Source organism: Solanum pennellii, chromosome 7 (assembly GCF_001406875.1).
Source record: "Solanum pennellii chromosome 7, SPENNV200".
In the NCBI taxonomy this organism is placed as follows: domain Eukaryota; kingdom Viridiplantae; phylum Streptophyta; class Magnoliopsida; order Solanales; family Solanaceae; genus Solanum; species Solanum pennellii.
Genome location: NC_028643.1, coordinates 981,428 through 998,937, shown reverse-complemented (window position 1 = coordinate 998,937; position 17,510 = coordinate 981,428). Strand labels below are relative to the sequence as shown.

Genomic DNA, 17,510 nt, shown 5'->3' with positions numbered 1-17,510 from the left:
AAAATAAATAAAATATTAATAATAATATATAATAATAATAATAACAAATAACAATTAAATAATAATAAATAACAATAAAATAATAATAATAATGATGATAAAAAAAATAACAATATGAAAATAATAATAATAATAATAATAAATAAAATAAATAATCATAATATATAAAATATATAATAATAATAATAGTTTTGAAAAAAGACTAATAGTGGTTGTGATGATGGAGCTTTATAGAAGACCTGTTCTAAATCTTTTAAGCTTAGACATCCAACTTTTTAAATAACGACTTGGTCGAATTATAATTATTCACGTGTTAAAAATGATTTTGCAAAATTACCGTTAAAAAATAATGACATGAGTGAGTTTTTTTTAAAATAATGACATTATTGAGTCAAACTTTTAACGAATGTCATAAGTATTTTCTAAAAATTCAATGACATATTTAAATCTTTTTCCTTTAATTTAACCCAACTCAATCATTTACGACCCATAATTTCAAACCTAGCTGCAATTTTGTAGTTCAAGTTGGTATTTTTCAGAGCAAATTATAATATATAGTTACATTTTCTTCTTTGATAGTTAGGTAAAAAATCACATTTTAAGACTTTGGTTATTTAATTATGTCACGGCAAAATAAACCTCTTGATAATCATCCAAATATTGATTAAGTTACGTTTCACATCACATTAATAATATTCTTTCTATTTTATTTATATTTAAATAAGAAAGTTTTACGTAATCTAATAGGATCGAACGGCTTTCTTTATCTAAATTTGACAAATATCATTCCCGTATAACATTCTTTGTTTGTGCAAGATGAAGTTTATATAATTATTCTATGACATTTTTTTATTTAATCTCAATATCGATAGATACTAAAACACTGCTAAAAAGTTGTACATATTTTTTCAAAGTACTATGAAGGGTAAATATAATTTATTTACTAAAAATGAGTACTTTCTTAAGTAGTATGACAAAGTTAAAAACATCTTTTATTCTAAAATAAAGAGAGTAAACTGTAACTCTTTAGTTAATTTTTTGATTATGTAATATCGTTTTTATTTTAAAATAAGGATAAAATAATTAAAATATCAATAATATTTTCTTAATAACATGAACTACAATTGATTTTAACAAAATGAAAAAATTAAATACCACATAATTTAGAATAAAGTATTGTATAGGTTAATTTTGCTAGCTTATAACAAACAAAAATATCAATATGTATATAATGGTCAATAATATTATTATTATTTTAAAAAATAAAATTATTATAAAGAGATTTGATCGTATTTATTTATTTTGTTTTCTTATAAATTTTGTTTCCAAATGAGGGGCATAATTTCATCAACTAGGCCTAGTGGATTATTATTATTATTATTATTATTATTAACTTCATTTACGCGGCGAATAGACATAATCATTAAAATCAAACATATTGTAATTAATTAATTAACTTTTACACTTTTACACTTTCTTGAGATTTTTTAATAATTTAAAAAATATTAAGTAGCATACATTTTTTTTTTAAGACATGAGCCTAAAATAATAGTCAACTACAATAACTTGAATTTTAAATTAAATTATATGTTGTTACCCTGTTAATTCATATTGTTGACTAATTAGTCATTTGATTTGATCGATCACAGCATTAATATCTTTTAAAAAAACAAAAGATATTTTCATACTATCATCGATATGAACTTAGGGTGTGTTTGAAGAAAAATGTTTTTATCGAAAAAAAATAGAAAATATTTTTAAAAAAATTATATTATATATATGTCGAACACAATTATTTTTAATATAATATCATATTTTGATTATTATTAACTAGCAAAGTTTTCCTCGTAAGATAAACATTAGTACAATTTGTCAATATTAAGATCATAATAATTTATCTAATCTTTGATGATATCTTTTATTTTGTCAACGATATAATTATTTTCTTTTAGTTTGTCTAATTTTCATATTGATGATATATTTAATGCAGAAGTCAATTAATATATATGTATGTTGTGAAGGGAGTCGAACTAATGTTATACAATAGAAAATATCTTTTAAAAAGTTATATTATATACATAGGTCGAATACTATTACTTCTAATAATTATATGTTGTCAACGATATAATTATTTCTTTTAGTTTGTCTAATTTTCNTTACACTTTTACACTTTCTTGAGATTTTTTAATAATTTAAAAAATATTAAGTAGCATACATTTTTTTTTTAAGACATGAGCCTAAAATAATAGTCAACTACAATAACTTGAATTTTAAATTAAATTATATGTTGTTACCCTGTTAATTCATATTGTTGACTAATTAGTCATTTGATTTGATCGATCACAGCATTAATATCTTTTAAAAAAACAAAAGATATTTTCATACTATCATCGATATGAACTTAGGGTGTGTTTGAAGAAAAATGTTTTTATCGAAAAAAAATAGAAAATATTTTTAAAAAAATTATATTATATATATGTCGAACACAATTATTTTTAATATAATATCATATTTTGATTATTATTAACTAGCAAAGTTTTCCTCGTAAGATAAACATTAGTACAATTTGTCAATATTAAGATCATAATAATTTATCTAATCTTTGATGATATCTTTTATTTTGTCAACGATATAATTATTTTCTTTTAGTTTGTCTAATTTTCATATTGATGATATATTTAATGCAGAAGTCAATTAATATATATGTATGTTGTGAAGGGAGTCGAACTAATGTTATACAATAGAAAATATCTTTTAAAAAGTTATATTATATATATAGGTCGAATACTGTTACTTCTAATAACTATATCCAGGGGCATAGGCACCATATAATAAGGGGGTTCATCTGAATCCCTTTGGCGAACAGATGTTACTATTTATACATGGTTAAAATTATTTTTTAAATATATATAATATATGTCGAACCCCATTCCACTAATTTGTATGTTTACTTCTAAGATTTTGAACTCCTTCATTACAAATTCAGACTCCGCCACTTACTATATCATATTTTGATTATCATTAACTAGCAAAGTTTTGACTTAGTCACTGGTATTAACTATTAGGATCAAGGAAGTTTTGATTTGAACTAATATATATATATATATATTTTTGAAGGTAGTCGAACTAATGTTATACAAATTTTTTGTCTAATAAAGACATAAATACGAAGAAAATTTGATAATCTTGAAAATATTTTTAAAATGAAATTTCTTCTCTTGATATATTTAAATGGCGTCTACGAAAGAATTACGTTTAGTCAAATCTTAAAAATATAAATATAATTTATGATTGACTTCTTTGATTGGTGTGAGAACTCAATCTCTTGTCTCAAGTTGTCATTCCAAAATGACACAAAAGCTAATTGCAAAATAATATTTTGATCATGAATTTCTTTGACTTTGTTGATGATGTCAAGCCAACCTAGTATTTTTTTAAAAAACTTTTTTAGTTACTTTTGACTTTCTTTTAGTAATACTAAAAAAAATAAATTATTAACTTATATTTTTCCACATCATTTAGTAATTATTTATTTTAAAATCGTATTATTTCTATTAGTTTGTATGTATTTTAACTAATTTTATATAATAATCGCTATTGCTTATTAGCACAGTTCCACTAATTTAGATTTATATTGTATATGATTCATCAAAAGCGAAAAAACGAAATGAATTTAATTTCTTCGTTTTCTGATTTGGAGTCAAAATCTCTTATCAATGCTGGAGTGATCTCCTCATACTATACCATTGATGGCTGTAAGAAAATACTCGTCTATCATTCTTTGCTTGTCGACATTCAAATTACAATATTCTTTATCAACATTTCAATATGTGTTTTCAGTATTGCGAAGAGTTACAATTTATATCATTTTTTGAATAATTTTTTAATAATAAGTTTTATTCCTAAAATATTAAGTTAATATTAATTCAATATAATTTCAAATATAAGTCAAACAAAAATTCAAAAAGAGAAAAGTAACACATATTTTAAAGTAGAGTAATTAATTTTTTTATAAGTAATAAATCAAATTGTATCTCAAATACATTGCATTAGTCCAACATCAACTTGGTGCTAATTTTTTTTTAAATTTCAAAGTAAATAGTAATATGTTAATGTGTATTGTGCACTATTCAAATCTTTATTCTAATTAATTCCCACTTTAAACAAGACCTATATATAATTTAATCATATTTTATTTAATGTCTCACATGTTTTTACAAAGTAAAAATATAAATTAACATAGTTACAATTGCACTATATAGATGTACCAATTAAATAGACAAATAAAAAATCATGATGAATGCACTTGAAATTTTCTTTGTACCAAGTAGCAATTTTAAAAGTACTAAAAAATATATGCACTTTTTTACATTTTCTTAGGAAAAGTAGCCATTATAATCTCTATAATAACTTAAATAAATAACATTAAATCATGATGAAATTTACTTTTACATTTTTTTAGTAACAACTAGACATTCTAAAATATACTTCAAAATTCATTTGTGATCCTTTATAAGATAGCATAATAAATAGCAAATCAACTAACCAATTGTAAAAAAATAAAAAAATAAATAAACTACTCAATGAAAGCACAAAAATTCCATTATTATTTCTTTTAAATAGAAAAATTAGAGAGGTGACACTAGACCTATATATATATAAATTTTATCTTCTTTTTTCCACCTTCCTATTTCTTTCTTCCGCACTCGAAGACGGTTATGATAGAATGAATATGATATCATCGATTTTGATTAGAGTTTCAGTTTCGCGCTTGAAAAATAGAAAGACAAAATAACTCTAGCGGGAGCGCTTTCCTTTTCAATGGATCTTATGTGTGCAATATAAAATTAATTTGAATTAGTCTGACTAGTGAGTTGCGAAAACTGAACAGTTATGAAAAAACACTTCTTTTTGTTCTTCTTTATTTAAAAGTTTGTGATGAAATGAATAGAATTTCTTTACTAGAAGGCACGTGTGTGAATTCTAAAAATGATAAAATATCTCGATAATGAGTGTTTTCCTTCTTAATAGACTTTATTATTGTAAATTTGAATTAGTTAGATCGATAAATTCTGAGTACTTGAATAATTATACCGTAAAAGTTATATTTTTTTAATTTTTAGTGGAAGATGATTATTAAAGATATAACCATTCCTTTGTTCCTTGCATATAGTCATTTAATTCATTGGTCCCTTTGAGCACTATGCCTTCTAACGCTAAAAAATTTAGGTACACTTTTATCAATGAAAAAACATTATATTATAAACTTTGTGAGTTTGGTAATTATAATAATTATATTTTACTAGGTATATGTTGATAAAAACTAAACTTGTAATTATCGAAAATAGAGATAATCGTTTAGATTTTATTATAAATAAAAAAACAGTAAGTATTTAAAGATGAAATGTAGTGTATTGTGTTTTGGCGTAACATGAGTTAAATACGAAATTGAAAGACGATTCTTATATTACCATATCTGCTATATAAATAAAAATAATTTTTATTACCATATATAAACAATATAGTTTTACCGTAAAAAAAAATCAAATGAATTTTTCCGTCATACCAACTGACAACTATCCCACTCTTACATTCATTACTTCTTACTTCGCGTTTTTTAGCCTTTAACCTATCTGAATTATATTCACACTGCATTGATTATAATTTCACGTAAACTCGATAATTTATTTTTTCAAAGCAAAAAAAGGAAATATTACTGCAATAATTAACAGACCAAATTAAAAAATGACCTCATCTTTAAATCATGACCACTTAAGCCGACATAAATACCAAAAAATAAAATTTAAAAAAATTGTCAAGTTGTAAAAAAATCATAATCTAAGCTTAATTAAAGCCTTAAACCCTGTCTTAACCTAAGCGTGCTTAATAACCTAGATTATCTTAAACTTCAAACACATCATCATCCACTAATTAATCAAAACACTAATCCCACAAGTAATTCCAAAACCTTCTCATGGTTAGGCCTAATGACATGTAAACCATCAACAAATATTAATTTAATTTAAGTTATGTGTACTGACAGTATAAAAAATATTTATATCGTGATCAAATTATTTTGTACTTACAATTTCATGTTACGATAAGCAAATATTCAAGATTTAAAGTTATGGACTTCCGTAGAGACGTCATCAAGTTAATACACCTCTTATATCAATTTATTTATCATAATTCAAATTTTCAATTTTTCCCGTGAATATAGATATAAAAAAAATTTCATTTACATTTTTGAAACTATGTAAATAATACTAGTAATTACAGTAATTAATAATTTAAAATATTTGCTTGAATCTCAACAAATAAATGCCGATACATTAACTTATTTCATGGTTAAATAATAAAGATATTCAGTAGATTTCATAATATATAGATACAAGATTTAGACATAATTTAGTGTGGTTACTTGAAATATAACTGTCATATATTATACGTTTATTATAACAATGATTCATTATAACAATCAGAAAAAATATCAAAACAAACGACATTATTATAAAGAGGTTTGATTTTATAAGATTTAAGCAAAAAATGTTATGTTACATAATCGACACTATAGATCACTACAAAAATATTCATTGGCTATTACCACATATATTTTTATTTGTTTCTCATTATAAATTTTTTCAATGAACTGGTTCGATCAAAAATACATAAGTAAATTATATTCTATAGCATAAATATTTGCCACTATTTCATAAATGTCATGGTAATTTAATATTAATATTTTGTATTATCAACGTATATAACTTAAATTCATCGTTACATTATGAATTAAACAATACACAAGTGGCATTCAGACACGTTCACACGTGTTCCATGTCTAACTATTTGAACTTTTTTTCAAGTCAAAAATCATTGGCGCCACTTCTTCAACTCTAGTTAGGCACAAATAAAACATTATTTTAATTATTTTTTTTCTCTATTTATAACAATTATAATTTTTACTTTTTTAGGATAAGTCATATATACAGTGACGGAGTCAGAAATTAAAAAAAAAACATTTTTTGTACCAAAGGGATATTAAACGATTTGTTTTTATAGTATAATATTTCAACGAAGAAAGTTCAAATGGACCCCTCGTATCCCTTCGCGTTCGCCCTTACATATACATATATGTACAATTTATTTCTATACTATAATATTTCGACGAAGGAAGTTCCGATGGACCCCTTTACACCCCTCCGTGTTCAATCTTGCATATACAATATATTTATGCAGTATAATATTTCGACGAAGGAAGTTCAGATGGACCCCCTTGCATCCTCTGCGTTCGCACTTGCATATATATATATATATATACAATTTATTTCTATAGTATAATATTTCGACGAAGGAAGTTCAGTTAGACCCCCTTGCACCCCTCAGCGTTATATATATATATATACATCTAGGTAGTTTCATTTATTTCTCACTATTCAAATTTTAATGATTGGTGCAATAGTACTAATAACAAAAAAATGGGGTGTTCTAAGTTTTCCATGTACAATTTCTTCTTCTTGATCATGGTTTTCTCTATAGCTTTAGGCCAAAAAAATGATCAAATTATGTTAAATGATCGCAATTCGCTTGTTTCGTTCATGTCTATGATTGTTTCTGATCCATTTCATGTACTTGAAAGTTGGAATTCATCCAACATTCATGTATGTAATTGGACAGGAATTGTATGTGACATGAGAATTCATAGAGTTGTTGAGCTTGATCTTAGTCACCATTCGTTACGTGGAACGATTTCTCCATCTATCTCTGGACTCTCATTCTTACAGATTCTTGATTTATCTGGCAATTTATTACATGGACGAATTCCTTCTGGATTAGGAGATCTTGTTAAGCTTAATCAGCTTAGTTTGTCTTCTAATCTACTCGAAGGAGAAATCCCGAACGAGTTAGGATTCCTTCATGAATTGAAGTATCTTGATTTAGGAACAAACAATCTTTCTGGTGCAATTCCTCTGTCATTGTTCTGTAATTGCTCAGCTTCATTACAATATATGGATCTTTCTAACAATTCGCTACGCGGTGAAATCCCTATGGATGATCATTGTGAGTTGATTGGGTTGAAGTTTCTTCTTCTATGGTCTAATGAACTTGTTGGTGAAGTACCTATTGCTCTTTCGAAATCTACAAAGCTAGAATGGCTTGATCTTGAATCGAATTCGTTGAGTGGTGAACTTCCTTCTGATATTGTAAGTAAAATGCCAAAGTTACAGTTTTTGTATTTGTCTTACAACAACTTTGATAGTCATAGTGGTAATACTGACTTGACGCCTTTTTTCGCGTCTTTAGTTAATTGTACTAACTTGCAAGAACTTGAGTTAGCTGGGAACAATCTTGGTGGGGAGTTACCTCCTATTATCGGTAACATCTCCAAGAACCTTGCACAGATACATCTCGACGATAATCTTATATATGGTCCAATCCCAACACAAATTTCGAGTCTTGTAAATATTACTCTATTGAACTTGTCTAGTAATCATCTGAATGGTACAATACCTCCTGAGTTGTGTCAAATGAGGAAACTCGAGAGGCTTTATCTGTCGAATAACTCACTGTCTGGTGTTATTCCTTCTGCTTTTGGAAATGTTTCTCATTTAGGCCTTCTTGATCTGTCGAAAAACAACCTCTCTGGTTTAATCCCTAATACGTTTGCTAATCTTCCGCAACTGAGGAGGCTTTTGTTACACGATAATCACCTCTCTGGAACGATTCCCCCGAGCTTAGGTGATTGTGTTAACTTGGAAATACTTGATCTTTCTCACAACAGAATCACGGGGACGATTCCAAGTGCAGTTGCAGGATTGAGTAGTTTGAAGCTCTATCTGAACTTGTCTAGTAATTACTTACATGGTTCAATTCCTTTAGAGCTCAGCAAAATGGATATGGTGTTGGCAATTGACTTGTCTTCGAATAGTCTCTCGTCTAATGTCCCTTCACAGCTTGGTAGCTGCATTGCTCTCGAATACTTGAATCTATCTAGTAACTCCTTGGAAGGACCTCTTCCATCTTCGATAGGAAGATTACCTTATCTTAAGGAAATCGACGTTTCATTCAATGTGTTGAGTGGGGATATACCACAGACATTTCAAGCATCGTCGACTTTGCAGAACCTCAACTTCTCCTATAACCATTTCTCGGGGAACGTGACAGATACTGGTGCATTTTCATCACTAACCATGAGCTCATTCATGGGAAATTCCAAGCTTTGTGGCTCAGTACAAGGGATGAAAAGTTGTCATAAGAAGAAGGGTAGACATTTCATTATCACAATCCTCCTTTCATTGCTTATAACTCCTATATTTTGCGTAGTCGGTTACCCTCTCCTTCTAAGATCAAGATTCAGGAACCAATTCGCGAGTTTTAATAAAAGCAAGGTAATTGAAGATGTGGAGCAAGGTGGTGGGAGGAAAGAGCAAAAGTACCCGAGGATATCTCGTATGCAGCTGATTGAAGCAACGGGAGGTTTTAGCAGCTCGAGTTTAATAGGAGCAGGACGATATGGACGTGTTTATAAAGGAGTCCTGAAGAACAACATGAGCATAGCTGTTAAAGTGATTGACACAAAAGGAGGTGGAGAGATATCAGGTAGTTTCAAAAGGGAATGTCAAATCTTGAAAAGGACTAGGCATAGGAACTTGATAAGGATCATAACAACATGTAGCAGACCGGACTTCAAAGCTCTCGTGTTCCCTCTGATGCCTAACGGAAGCCTAGAGAACCATCTGTACCCGAGCCACGGGCTGAGACATCAACTTGACTTAGCTCAATTGGTTAACATTTGCAGCGATGTAGCAGAAGGAATGTCCTATCTCCACCACTATTCGCCTGTTAAAGTCGTGCATTGTGATCTAAAACCAAGCAATATCCTTCTTGATTACAACATGACAGCATTGGTGACAGATTTTGGGATTTCAACATTAGTAAAAGCTGTTGAGGAAAATACAAATCCTATCGACGAGTCAGTTACTTACAACTCAACAGATGGATTACTTTGTGGATCAATTGGTTACATTGCTCCTGGTTAGTAACAGATACAAATAGTTCTGTTCTATCTAACTCATTTGATCAATTTTATATGACTAAAGTTTCTGTTTCTGTTTCTTTTGACTGTAGAATATGGAATGGGAAGGAGGGCTTCAACAAAAGGAGATGTATTTAGCTTTGGAGTTTTGGTACTCGAGATTGTGACAGGTAAACGTCCCACAGACGTTCTATTTCAACAAGGCTCGAGCTTACACGAATGGGTGAAGAGTCAGTATTCACATAAACTCGAGGCTATGATTGATGAAGTATTACAAAGATGTAGAATAGTTCAACGCGATAGCAATATATGGCACGATATAGTGTTAGAGTTGATTGAACTTGGCTTAATGTGTACTCAGTACAATCCATCAACTAGGCCAACAATGTTGGATGTTGCACTTGAAATTGGAAGGTTAAAACAGTATGTTTCAACTTCTTTAAACAGTGTTACTGAAGATGTCACAACAAAAAGTTGAACTTTTTTTAATTTTTTTTTTATATCTAACAATGTACCTTTTAACTTTATTCATTGTACTTCTATGTTTTTTTTTTACCTTTTTAATTGTTCCTTCTTGGGGTGCGGACCTTCTCTGGATTCTGCGTGAACGTGGGATGGTTCGTGCACCAAGACTGCCCTTTCAGGTGAGCTATAGAAAAATTCTTTTTGTTTAAAGTATTAGTAATGTGTTTTACTACAATAGTTGTCATGATTCAAGCCCTATTATCTGCTTTGACCTAATAAACCTAGCGGATTTATCCCTCGGGCTACACCGGTATCGACTTCGAAAGTGTGTGTATTATGTGAATTTGTGTTATATCGTATAAACCTTGCACGTTCTTCTTTTATTTCGACATGAGAATCGCTTAAAATGTTATGTACCCTCATCTTCTTCAGAAGCTCGTCAACTTAGAAGTCTGTCAGTCCTTTATTTATTTTTTATAGCAAAGAGCTAATATTTTAAAATAGATATGAAAACTATTTAAAACTTAAAAAGTACTTTAATTATCTCAACATTATTTTAATTAATAGTAAAAAGAGCAAATCTCCTCTTAAACACTAATAATTTTTGGTGTTATCTGACAAATCATATCTTGCATAGTCAAAATGCACTTATAGGATTTTTTCAGCCTACCATTAATATCAAATTTTAGATATTTTTTTTATAGCTAAGTGGAAAGTTGGTATTATACCAAACTCACTAAATAAATAATAAACTAATTAAGTTCCACCAATAATTTTTTATGATTGCAAAATAAGGAGTATTGGCATTAACAATTCAAGAAAGAAAACTCTACTCTAAATTAATTTTGGGAAATTTAGGGATATATACCGTTCGGTTAACTAATTTATCATCATATAATCGAAATTAATATAATATATACATTAAATATAATTTGTTTGAGAAAAGACTCATTTATTTCATTATTTATTAACTGAAATGACATAAATGAATCAAACTTTTAACGGATGACATACATGAATCTTTTCTCAAAGTTTAATGACATATTTGAGCCTTTTTTTCTTTAAAAAAATATGATAATGTAATTAATGACTTGACTGAATCATAATTGACCACGTGTAAAACATGATTTTGCAAACCGAAACTGTTTCCCGTTAACAAATAATGGCATGGATGAGCCTTTTCTCAAACGGAAATGAAATAGATGAGTCAAATTATAATGGATAAATAGATGAGTTTTTTCTCAAATATTTGATCTTTTTCCCATTTTTATTATTGAAATATGAAATAACATTCTTGAAGTCCAGGTATCTATACAAATAAAAGAAATACTCCCTCAGTTAACATAACACAATTAAGAAATAAACAAAATGTGGTAGCACCACTCACAAATCACAAATGAACTTACACCAATGAGCGGGAGTCTGGGGAGGGTAGGATGTACACAGACTTTACCTCTACCTTTGCGGGATAGAGAGACTGTTTCAGACGTCAAAACAAAAAACTGTTGTCAAAATGTTAACAAATGTGAAAACATTCCTCTTCTTGATGCAACTAAGTTGATGTGATGAAGGTTATATGGTACTGTACACTCTACGCGATCAATTTACCAATGTATTGAATATCTCCGCAACCACACAATAAAGCCAAAACAACTCTTACGCTATTCAGAAGTCACAGAAGGGGAGCATCTTGATTATGTAACGGATGAGGGTATTCCAGATGACTGCTGGTGCTCGAGCTTTTGATAGATCGATCAGAGCCAAAAGTGAGTCATTGCCTGTTCAAGATGGTAAGATTGTTAATTTTTTTGTCTTACTTTCCTTTTTAGTCCGTTTTTTTTTTAAAATGTCTCTTTCCCTTTTTGACAACTCAAACTTCCAAGATTCAAAAGTTTCCTTTACTTTATTAAACTCCGTAACAAGTCAAAACCAGACAAACTAATTGAAACGGAGGGAGTAACATTTTTCACATGTTGCGACTGAATACGAGTAATTAGAATCAAAAGAATGGAGGGACTTAGATGAAATGTACCTACCTCTGATAGAAGAAGTAAGGATGGTTCGTCGTCACTTGGAGGGAGTTTGTCGCTTTTCAAACTTTGGATTTCAGAGTGCATTAAATTTATTTGCTCTTTAATGTCGTGTAACAACTTCAGCTCTTCATCTCGAGCCATTTCATATCTTGACGCTTCTCTTCCAACTTCAACTATCTCAGATGTTCGATTGGGCTGATGAGACTCGCTAGTCTCGGAAATGCTGGTTGTAGGGCGAGATATTGCCAAATGGCAGGTAATAGCAGCAGCTTCACTAGCTCTTCGCAGCTTGTTCTCTCGCTGTGCAGATACAAAGTACTTCTTTAGCAAATCAGCTTCATCTCTAACCGATGATTTTACAGCCTCTTGTAGGGCAGAATCAGGTCTCTCGAGCCTTTCATCGTTATGTGAAACCATCTTGCGATCATGTTTAGGAGGCAATCCGATATCAATGGTATCCTTGTCTGCTCGAGGCACTTCGAAGACATCAAGAACATTCGGAGAACAACCAGAATCAGCAGGTGTGTCATTTTCTGATTTGCTCACGTGAAGATTAGGCGGCTGGTACCATTCATTTTCCGATTTGCTTATCTTAATGCTTCTTTGAGAAAGTGGTGAAGGAGACCTCGTTTCACTCCTGAAATTCGCGTAGCTAACTCCTGTAATATCTTTCACTCGATCATCCAACTTCCGAATCTGTTGCCAATACGAATTGATACTTCCAGTCGTGGAAATGGAAATATCTGTCTTCTTCTCTGTATCCAACTGCTGCTCATTCATCTCTTGCCCTGTACATTCCTCCACAGTTTTCGAATTTGAATCTATTTCCGAACTTGAATCATCTATTTCCATAGCACCCCTCTTTGGAATTTTCAGGGGAAAAGGAGGGGCGGAATTACGCCTTCCAAGGGCTTGGAGATTCATTTCACCTGCTAAATTCTCGTTTCTTTGCAACAAATTCTCAGGATATTTGAATTCACCGACCCCGGGATCTACACAGCCCATGCTCAACAGCTTATACCGATAAGCTTGCACCTGATACTCCAATGCAGCTATCTCCATCTCCTTTCCATAGAAAAGATCCTCGAAAATGGCTAATGATTCCTCAGCATGACACATTTTCTCCTCAGCCAATCGCTTGTACTGCTCGGCTTCCATTTTTACTGCAGCCTTTTCTCCTTGGAGACGTAAGATCATCGATAACGCTTCACTAGCTGCACTGGAGGAGGCTTCTCTTTCCTCATCCAATTCACCGTAAAGCTTCTGTAGAAGCTGTTGTTGAGCACATAGAGTCTCTTTCAAAGAAGCAACATCAAGTTGAGGCATATAACTATCAGCCATCTAACCGGAAGAGTAACTACACGTTCTCTGCGATAACAGAAGAATCATTTAACAGAAGAAAAGATTGGCAATGATTAATTTTTCCAATTCAATATAAAACCAACAACCGAAACTTCAGCTATCATCAACAACCATAGTCACATTTCGTATTTTAACCAATTTAGTGTTCACTCAAGGAAAAATAAGTCTTAAACTTTGCATTTCTCGTCAATTACAACAACAACTCTGTCTCGGTCTCAAACAAGTTAGAGTCGGCTATAGGTATTCTCACTAACCAACAAAAACAATATAATACGCAGTGTAGTACTACGAGTGGGGTCGGGAAGGTAGAACATACACAAATCCTACCCCTACCTTTGTTGGGTAGAGAGAGTTGTTTCTGTAGACCCTCGGTAATTCTCACTAACCATTTTTCCCACTTAAATTCATCCTATGCCAACAGTATACAACATGAGGCGAGGGTCTATCATAAATAGTTTTTCTACCTCCCAAGATAGGAGTAAGGTTTGCGGACACTCTACCTCCCCATACCCGACTAGGTATGTTATTGTTAGTCACTCTCAACACTATTTGAGAAACAAACAATCTCAACATATTCAAGCCGAGGGTCTTATCGAAAACCATCTTTCTACCTCCCAAAGTAGGGGTAAGGTCTAGGTACACTCTACCCTCTCCAAACAAAACACGTGGGGATACACTAGGTATGTTGTTGTTAGGCAATCTCAACATTAAAAGAGAAATATTAAATATGTAATCTTTATATTAAGAAACAGGCAATCTCGACATTCTTAAAACGAGGATCTATCATAAATAATCTCTCTACCTACCAAAGCAGGGGTAAGGTCTGCATACACTTTACCTCACCGTACCCCACTCGTCGAAATACACTAGATATGTTATTATTAGGCAATCTCAACATTACTTCTACAACAACATCAACATTCTCGAGCCAAGTGTCTATTGAGAATAGCCTATCTACCTCCAAGGTAATGGTAATGTCTGCATACAGCCATACGCACTACTCCTCCCCATACCCCTCTTGTCAGAATAAACTAGATATGTTATTGTTAGGCAATCTCAACATTACAACAACAACAACAACAACAACATTAACAGAAAATTATGAAATATGTAATTTTTACATCAAGAAACATACAATCTCAACATTAAGATAAATACAACTAATGATCATTGCATAAACAGAGAGCTGAGGAACTTTGAGTTTACCTAATTTACAGCAGAAAAGAAGAGTCACTCAATCAAGAAACACAAATCACCCATCTTCTTCTTTTTTCCTTTTCTCTTCATATAAAAATCAAGAAATGCTCATTCTTCAAAACCCCACAAACCAAACCTCACAAAAAAGGAAAACCCCACCAAAATATTCAAACAAAATGTCAAATTTTAATACAAAGAATCAATCTTTTTGAAAAATGAAAATGAACCCACTAGTGAAAAAAACAAAATCAAGATTCTTTTCTGGATATTTATGAACAACCTTTTTTTTTTATTTTCTTCAAAAAATCAAGAAATGTTGATTCTTTAAAAACCCCACAAACCAAAAAAGCAACAAAAGTGAAAACACAATTCAAGAATTGAAAAAATAAGGAAACCCCACTTGAAGATTCAAAGAGATATTAATTTTTGATTTTTTTTTAAAAAAAAAATCAATTTTTTTTGAAACAAAAAAATTAATTTTCTGGAAAAATATTTTTTTCAGATTAAAAAAAAATAAAAATTGGTTTTTGTAACGGTTTGTTGATTTGTCTTTTACAAAAAGGAAAGGTAGGCCTAGATTTTGGCTGTCCGTTTATGCCACCCAATTTCTAGGTGACTAATTATCTTGATTTTATCCCCTTAATTAAGCACTAATTTTTTAAAAAAAAATAAATATAAGTAAAATAAATAAATTAAAATTATATCATTATAATTTTGAAGTAGGAAATCATATTATATATTTTTGCTATTAGTTATTTTGTTCGTCATTTAAAAGTTCTTCAGATATAGTCTTTCTACGTGCACAAGGTAGGGTTCAGATTGTGTATGCATCAACCACCTCAAATCGTTACTTGTGAAGTTACAAATTCCACCAATCCGATTAAGACTCGTGACTTGTTAATGGAAAATATTACAATTCTCGTTTTCAACCTGTCTTCTTCGTTATGGATTTGTTTTACGTATTTGTATTTAGGTATGTTTTAATGAGGACAAAGATAAACTCACTGAAATTACACGTGCACTTAATAACTTTTCGAAAAAATTGATAGAATATGATATTACATTCCTTAGTTATAACTAAAAATTTCTTTTATCAATTCAATTATGAAATTAAAGCTTTAATCATAATTATTAGTACTTTTAAGTTTTAACCACCTTGTAAGTATAGTTTAACATAAATTATCTTCTTTCAAAATAACATAAAACAAAAGTCAATTATTATATTTTATTAATTTATTAACACCACAAACAACATGATTACACTTGTCACTCTTTTTTAAAAATAAAAATTATTTATTTTATTATTATTATAATAATAATTACACATGGGGTCGTTAGTCAACGGAAAAAAACGGTGAAAATGGACTTATTAAAAGTTTTAATTTAAAAAGTTGATAAATAATAAATTTATTATGTATGTCTTTATTTATGGCCGACCATACACTTATTCAATGTTCCAGAGCATGCTTATAGTAAGAGAATTTAAATAAATATCGGGGCGGATCTAGAATATCGAGTGTGAATTTTTGATAATATATTATATCATATTAACGAATGTTAAATTGATTAAAACTATGTGAGTATTTGAGTTTAAAATGAGTTACATTATAAATATAGAGTGTCGTATTATTTATTTTATAAAAATTTTGATTGAAGATTATAAAGTAAAGTATATTGTTTTGTATGGATCTTATAAGGCCAAATGTATAGTATATTAGTCAATGAAATCCTTCATATATATATATAAAATTAATTGCCATGTATCTGATTGAATTCGTTGACTTTCTTTCGTAAGAATTGATATCACATTCTTTTTTGATAATTTTATTATATTGTTATTCGTGATTTAAGAGTAAAATATCGTGTTTAGGGTTATATTTTCAATTTGTTTAATTCTTAGATGGACTTAATTTAACCAAACAAAATAAGTTAAATTAATAAATTTATCTTATTTTGATAGAAATATTATTTTTCTTAGAGGAAATATTGTTAAGAGTATTAATCAACTAAACATGAAATTAAGAGGTGCCTCTTGTATTTAGAAATTCTCCTTGGAAGTGATTAATGATTTTTATATTTAAAACTTTAAAGCTAATTAAGGAAATTAATACCTAGAAGTAATTAACAGCATAATTAAATAGAATTAATTTCAATTTAACTACTTGGTCCTTGAAGTAGTAGCTAGGTGGACATTTGTCTCTCATTTATATTTTTAAGATTTAAGAGAAAAGATTGAACTATTATAGACGTGTACAAATCAAATCATCAAATTAAATTATATCAATTCAAATTGGAAAAATTGGTTTAGCGTGTAAAAGAAGATCGATCACTCTTGATTTGATATTAAAGAAAAGTCAAATCAAACTCAAATTAAACCAACGTAATGCATAAAATTATTTTATTTTATTTTATACATAAAA

General features: G+C 29.6%; 2 protein-coding genes across 2 annotated transcripts; one reads left to right on the top strand and one right to left on the bottom strand.

Annotated features, from left to right (window-relative positions):
* The first annotated feature begins 7,434 nt into the window (after positions 1-7,434).
* On the top strand, positions 7,435-10,560 carry LOC107025451 (putative leucine-rich repeat receptor-like serine/threonine-protein kinase At2g24130). Its single transcript, XM_015226238.2, has 2 exons — positions 7,435-10,032; positions 10,126-10,560. The coding sequence occupies exons 1-2, from the start codon at positions 7,476-7,478 to the stop codon at positions 10,509-10,511; spliced, it is 2,943 nt and encodes a 980-aa protein (XP_015081724.1). The 5' UTR covers positions 7,435-7,475; the 3' UTR covers positions 10,512-10,560.
* A 1,172-nt stretch (positions 10,561-11,732) lies between these two features.
* LOC107024604 lies at positions 11,733-15,463 on the bottom strand. Its single transcript, XM_015225591.2, has 3 exons — positions 15,100-15,463; positions 12,535-13,899; positions 11,733-12,276 (listed from the first exon to the last, which is right to left on the bottom strand). The coding sequence occupies exons 2-3, from the start codon at positions 13,870-13,872 to the stop codon at positions 12,253-12,255; spliced, it is 1,362 nt and encodes a 453-aa protein (XP_015081077.1). The 5' UTR covers positions 13,873-13,899; positions 15,100-15,463; the 3' UTR covers positions 11,733-12,252.
* Between the last annotated feature and the right edge of the window lie 2,047 nt (positions 15,464-17,510).

What these genes read in the sequence shown, in the direction of transcription:
- LOC107025451 (XM_015226238.2), top strand. Translation starts at nt 7,476, where the DNA reads ATGGGGTGTTCTAAGTTTTCCATGTACAATTTCTTCTTCTTGATCATG. An exon ending in AATTGGTTACATTGCTCCTG is followed by an intron (nt 10,033 to 10,125) that starts GTTAGTAACAGA and finishes TTTTGACTGTAG; the next exon opens with AATATGGAATGGGAAGGAGG.
- LOC107024604 (XM_015225591.2), bottom strand. Translation starts at nt 13,872, where the DNA reads ATGGCTGATAGTTATATGCCTCAACTTGATGTTGCTTCTTTGAAAGAG. An exon ending in CCTTACTTCTTCTATCAGAG is followed by an intron (nt 12,277 to 12,534) that starts GTAGGTACATTT and finishes CATCTTGAACAG; the next exon opens with GCAATGACTCACTTTTGGCT.